Raw genomic sequence first — 6,726 nt, forward strand, 5'->3', positions numbered from 1 at the left:
AGTTATACAGAATAATGGTCTGCCATTTTCAGACCTGAGGCTTACAAAGTTCCTTCAGAGATAATACATACAGGTCTCTTACCCTTCCCCCTTTTTTTGTAATTTTCCTTATTGGACTCTCTTCAGCTTGCCTAGGTTTTTCTGTCTATGAGGTACTCACAAAGTAGCAGAGGCCTCCAGGCTCTAGTAGCTCTTAGATTCATAGATTTATAGATGTTTGGTCTGAAGGGACCTCAACAGATCATCGAGTCCAACCCCCTGTCCTGGACAGGAAAGACTGCTGGGGTCAGATGCCCTCAGCCAGGTGCCTATCCAGCCTTCTCTTAAAGACCCCCAAGGTAAGGAAGAGCACCACCTCCCTTGGGAGCCCATTCCACATTCTGGCCACCCTTACCACCCTTATTGACTTGTTGGGGTAGTCACACATCTGAATTGTGATCATCTGCCGTATAGTCACTCAAGTGATTTTGTGTTAGGTCTTAGAGTGTGTTTACACATGTACCAGATGGCCCCAAATCTGCTCCAGCCATGTGCTCCTGCTAGCATTCTCCAAACCCAGAAATGCTGGTGAAGATGCTCTGGTGTGGCTAAGAGCAGCCACTGGGGCTGGGGCTAGATTTGGAGGGTGACAAGGGGAGAAGTCAGGTAAGGCAAGCATGGGAATGTCCCAGCCAGAACACACTGCTGCCATGGCTAGTCCAACTCAGCACACACCGTAAGACCTAGGCAATTTCTAAGAGTGGGAAGAACATCATTAGATGATACTGTGAAAAGATGGAGGCTGATTGTGGGGAATATCCAACTTCTGGCTAGAGCAAGTCTTGACTGGCTCTTACTTTTCACCCTTTTGCTGGAAATCTCTCTCCTACCTTGGTGTGACCTGCCTCCCCTTACTGATGGTTAGGCAACAAGGGTGACATGTTTGTGGAAGGCAGACAGGAGTCCAAAACAGTTGCCACACTGAAACCCCATTTGTGCTGGGATAAAAGACTTTTTCCCTGCACAAAAGGGAGAGTGTACAGATATGTAAGGGCTTTCTTGTGGAAGAAAAATGGCTTTTCCACAAGAGGTTAGATCAGTTACCTATCATGAAGATCTTCCTCCAGATCTAAGATGAATACCTGTATGCTGCTCGTGGGAGAGACATCCAGTATCTCACAGTCCTGTGCTCTCCCTTCATCTGCTTGGGAACACTGGCTCTCTGGCAGCCTGCCCAGGAGCAAGCTGTCAGGGAGCTCTGCATCCCGCCCCACCAATCAGCATTCTTCTGAGCCAGGAACCATCCCAGAGTGCTCTTCTCTTGTCCAGCCCCTGCCTAGTCCTCTGCATGTCTTCTGTTCCAATGGGAAGTGTGTGTGTGTGTGTGTGTGTGTGTGTGTGTGTGTGTGTGTGTGTGTGGTGGAGGGGAGGGGGGTGAAAACCGTGTGCTTTGACTGCAAGGTTGCCTGGGCCTAGGCAGATCCCCAGGGATTGGGAATCAAGCTGGGAAAGGCTGTCCCCAATCCTGGTTTCTGGCCTCTGGTTTTAAATACTGACTTTGGCATGCAGCTAAGTGCTAGAAGCATGAATTTCAAAGCACTGGGGGCTGAGAACTGGGGCTAGGAAGGCTTTCTCTGCCTCCAGTCATGCTTTACATGTCCTGTGTCCTGCCCAGTTTGGCACCACAAATGGAAGTTTAACAGCTGGGAACCAGAGTTATGAAAGCTGGGAGCCAAGAGCTCGGAGCTGGAGTTATGGAAGCTGTCCCCAGCCCCACGTTCCTGCACTTTGGGCTTTACATCACCCCATATGCAGCCCATCTGGGCTGTATATGAGATGATTTGAAAGCCAGGGAATGCCTATTGACAGCCTACCCCCTTCTCTGGTCGGGGAGAGGGCTGGCTGTCAAGTAGTGGGCTCCTCTAAGGGCAGGGGTAGCACAGGGAGCAGCTCACCTGCATAGCTCTCCAGACAGGGGACTGAAACTTATGACCACTCCAGCTCCCAGTCAAACTTTCTATTGGTAAGAATTTTTGAGAAATTTTTACTGATAGACATGAATGTCTGCGTCTGTCTGTGGCAAATCTGACATGTTTCCCAGCATGGCCACTGGATGAGCACAAGCAGATAGGGTGCATCAGGTTCTCCCTACTGACAGGTGGTAAGACCTTTGCCTCTCAGAAAGTGTCTTGGAATGGAAGAATCATCACCAGACACTGAGAGAGAGCAAATGGAGAGGGAGACAGTGGTGATGCACAGCATAGGGGAAATCAAGGAGAGATGGGAACCTATTGAAAGAAGGCAACTCTGGGACAGCATAAGGCAAGGGACTCAGGGGCTTACAGTCTCAGCAGACAACTGTTGCTCAGGCTTCAGGAGCAGGACACTCTGATCCACAGCCCGCAGTGCACAGTGGGAGTTGGCAGCAGCTTTAATAAGAAGGCTGACGTTGGAGGATGGGACCGCCTCTTCTTGAGAGAACTTCAGCTGGACCTGGGGTTGAGCAGAAAGGGTCAATTCCACACCTCTGGAGTGTCTTTTTTGTGCAAATGTGAGTTTTGGTGCAAGAGGAGTAGGCCTTTGACTTCTTACCATCATCTGGCAGGACAAAGGCCTCACCACAGAGCTGGTTCTCCCTGGATTCCCTTCTCACACCTGAACACAAAGGCCATACCTCCTACCTCTTCCTTCATTACCGACAGGCAACACTGGACTTTTCACCCGCCCCAGAAATATAACCCTTTTAATACAGGTGTCGTCAGGATGCAGAGGATTGGATGGGACAGGCCTTCCAGCCCTATATCACCATGTTCCAAGGTCCCCACTGGCCCTCAGAGCAGCTGGAAGGATTAAATAAATGTATCCATGACTTTTACAGGGCATCAGAAGAGAAAGGTTGGGGCAGAGGTCGGGGTTGGGAGCAGTAGTGTGGGTTAGTCATATTCCTTTTTAGATTCATTTTTGATAATAAGCACCTGCCATACAACACAGAGTTTACTCATCTGTGAGTTATGATGAACACCATGTTTCCGCTGCCATCAAACCACAAGCTCTATATTTTCTATTATCAGCTACACTCAGCCTTAAGGCCTCTGAGTAATGTCATTTGATAGGAACTTTCCTGTATTCAATAATGCCACAATTAAAGCTTTTTTTTTTTACTTTTTACTGGAAGACCTGTCAGACTAATTTTGTTGTCACTTATACGTGGATAAATAAAGTGCCCTTCCGATCATAATTAATGTAAGATAGCACCAAGTTTGGCACTAAGGCAAGCATACTAATATTTGTACAGCACCAAGCCCAATGGCGTTCTGGTACAGGACTGGGTCTTGTAGGTATCAGTCCCATCATGACCCGTGCTACAATACTGCATTGTATTTCTTTTCCTTCAAAACAAAAACATTTAAAAAATCTGCACAGCTGGGAAAGTTTAACATAGTTTGTGTTCTGATCTATTATTAGAACTATCACAAGCCCCTTCTAAACTTGAATGCTCACTAAAATCCCACCTGGCTTAAAGTTTAGGCAAGAGGTGAAGTTTTCTAAGGCCTCTAAGTTATTTAGGAACCTTGGAAGACTTTGGAGTAACTCTTGCTCTGTGTATTATATGAAACCCTCTCATAGCACTGATATTTGGTAAGCACTATGGACCAGATTCTATTCCACTTGCTGGGCATCATAGGTTCCAAAGCATGATCCTATTCTACCTTGCTCTCACATCCCTGAAAAAAGTTAATGCAAAACCTGGGTGGGTCTTCCTCTTGCTCACAGCTTTTGTGATTTAGGAATAGGGAGAAATCTGCATGTCTCCAAAGGGAGAGCCTACCCCTATAATGGGGATACATAAGTGCCCGGAGAAGGTAACAGAATCTCTCTTGTGCTTTACGTGGGTAACTCAGATTTGGTCACAAGCTGTACTTTGGTCATCCATGAAGTGAAAAATAATTCTTCCCTTAGTGTTCAGGCTAAGTATAAGGTATGTTATAAAAGTAGGTGCATTAACAGGTTTTTCAGGGACTCAGCCAAGGTGTAATAGGATCTGCCCTTGGTCTGTGTCAATGAGTAATTTTATTATTCAATGGCCAAACTGAAAAATACGAAAAAGAAGAAAGACCTGATTTGGATTAACACAAATTTGTTTGTGGGGCAAAAAAAAAAAAAAAAAAGGCAACAGCTAGTCTGGGTCTTCTAAAGCACTTTGGGTAACCCCCAGACAAAACATTTAACTTTGTTTTGGGGTCTATTTTGCCTTTTCTTTAAAAAAATCATTTCAAAATAAACAAATGAAATTTTTAATTTTAAAAAACTATGGAAAGAAACATGTAAGGGTTTTTTTCCTATTTTTTTTCTGTTATGGCCAAAACTATTAATACATTTGCAAAGTGTGGCATTTTTCAGCGAATGATTTGTCCTAAACAGTTTCACCTAGTTCTGTGAACTTCCAGAATTGGCCTATTGGACTTGGCCAACAAGGTGAGAAATGTTCCTGACACTAAAGAACAAAACATCACAGATAAACTAGGCATAGGAAAAGACTTCAGGACATGGATATGCAGCTCGGGAAAGCAAGAAGTCCTGGAAGAAACTGTGTTAATGGTGCCGAGAGGAAAAGCATTGATTATGGGGCTGGAATGGGAAGCATGGGGACAGTACAAAAAAAGCATAAAGATGAGAAGGAAAAATGGGAATTAGTGGAGCAGTAATAGGAGAAAACTGGAATAACAAGGAATAGGAGACAGAAATGTGTGGATATGGGTAGGGACAGCATAGATATCTCATAGCAAAAAAGTTATGTGGCTCTGGAAATGCCTCAAGTTCCCTTACCTTGTTTTTGAAACACTTCTCAATCTGGATTCTGGCACTGTCAGCCACTATCTCCCTGGCAGGATGCAATGTGTAAACCAGGAGCTGGAGGACTGGGGCTAGCTTCTCATTGATGGTAAGGGAAATGGAGAAAGTGCCTTTTAGAGCTGCTGGAGAAAAAGGTTAAAGCAATAACAGAGAGGCCCAGGAAGTGATCCACTAATGTCTGTACTAGTTGGGCGCATATGAGAGTTGGCCAGTGGATATTTCTAGAGTTGTTCCTTATGCCTCCACCCATGTGCCCCTGCTGCCTTCTTTAAGGATCTCCACACCCTGAGATGACACAGGCTATGTCCTTCCTCTGTGGAGAGGCTGCCCGGTTGAGCAGTGCCCACACTTAATTCAAGATTTCTCCAAGTGGTGATGCCATTGTACCTGCTTGTAAGTGAGAGGGAAGAGACACCCCGGGTATAGCTTCATTCACTGACCCCAAAGTGTTGCTCAGCTACATAATTCTCAATATTTCTGCCTTAAAAAGAAGAAAACAAGCCAACAGTGCTCACCGTCACCGACGTTGACTTCCTTTTTGCCGTGAAGGATAATTTTGCCTCTTGCCATACCCTAGTTATAGAAAGAAATCACGAGATAGGAACCATTAGCAGGGAAGGAAGAATGGCAACCGGAAAGACACCATGAGTACTGCTTTAAATGTATGACTCAAAATGGAGTCAGGTCTAGCATACTGAAGTGTTGGGCATCCTTCCCCTGTACAGACCTAATACTGTTAAACCATCTCAGCCCCCTCCCTGCTTTGGCAGTCCTGTTCACCCAGATGTACACTGCTGCAAATCAATAATGAGTCTTGCCAACAAGGCATCCTGATGGAATGAGCCCTTTAGGAATTGCTGTTTGGCATTCTGCAATACAAATCCCCACTAGAGCTCTCTCAGAGAAGCCTGGCAGCCTCTCACAGAAGCTTACCAAGTAGAAGAAGTTCACACTAGTGGCACCCCTGTACTGCTTTTTGTTCAGGATGTAATGCACTGTGATCAACTTCTTTAGGCCACAGTTCAGCTCCTTCCACACTGGCTCAATCCTCACAAAGCTGTTAGTCCAGGAATAGAACCGCTGGATGCTGAAAAAGGCCTCAGTATAGAAAGGCACCAGCCAGCCTTCCATGTGGCAGACATCACTGGTTTTATATACAGCCTGACAAAAACAGGAAGAAAGAACAAACTGCTATGTTACTAGTGAGGCAGTAGAAATGACACATGTTCATTTACAAATCATTTATAAAGCACTGCATCCATAGCCTGCTAAGAGGCTGTGGTGAGCAACAGCAGACTGTGGCTACTAACAAGAAAGGGAGTTGGAAAAAAACACAGAAATGCTAAAATATCAGAATTAGAGAACAATTGTGAAAATCATTTTTTTTTTGTCAAACAGGGAAACAAGTTAAAAACGTGTTCCTAAGAATTCTCTTAACCCTTCCTACCTGCCATGCTCTTTCTTTTCAGTCACCTAATATTTGGGCTATTGGACAGTGCCCAGTATCTGCTTTGCATTTCAAGTAGTTGTCACTACTTTATATGGCTCCCCCCCCCCCCCCCCCCCCTCCATTTCTGGAGCATTAATTAAGTCAGAGAAAGTGAGATCTCATTACCAGAACACAATCCCCATCCCAGTTTTTGTGACTTTGGGTCTTATACCATGGGTTTAGACCAGCACAGTGGCCCTCAAAGAAATAAAAATCTTCCTTTCAGTGCTCACTTTCAGGCTGAACTCAGGATTGAACATTTCAGAAGTGTCAATTTTAAACTGAACAGTGCCATTGTCATCTGTGGTATAATTGCAAATGTTCTTTTCACTGAGGAACAGCTGGACAACTTCATTCTTGATGGGAGAGTCGTCTTTGTCCACCACCTTGATCTAAAGGGAAAG

General features: G+C 45.1%; 1 protein-coding gene across 1 annotated transcript in view; it reads right to left on the minus strand.

Annotated features, from left to right (window-relative positions):
- Positions 1-6,726, minus strand: part of LOC102388541 (ovostatin-like) — a 50,544-nt gene that overhangs the window by 27,527 nt on the left and 16,291 nt on the right. The window contains exons 11-15 of the mRNA XM_025214443.1: positions 6,556-6,714; positions 5,767-5,994; positions 5,349-5,406; positions 4,807-4,952; positions 2,323-2,472 (exon numbers count right to left, since the gene is read on the minus strand). Coding sequence (XP_025070228.1) covers positions 2,323-2,472; positions 4,807-4,952; positions 5,349-5,406; positions 5,767-5,994; positions 6,556-6,714 — 741 coding nt within the window. The remainder of the gene's footprint in view (positions 1-2,322; positions 2,473-4,806; positions 4,953-5,348; positions 5,407-5,766; positions 5,995-6,555; positions 6,715-6,726) is intronic.

The sequence above is a fragment of the Alligator sinensis genome, unplaced genomic scaffold (assembly GCF_000455745.1).
Source record: "Alligator sinensis unplaced genomic scaffold, ASM45574v1 scaffold317_1, whole genome shotgun sequence".
In the NCBI taxonomy this organism is placed as follows: Eukaryota; Metazoa; Chordata; order Crocodylia; family Alligatoridae; genus Alligator; species Alligator sinensis.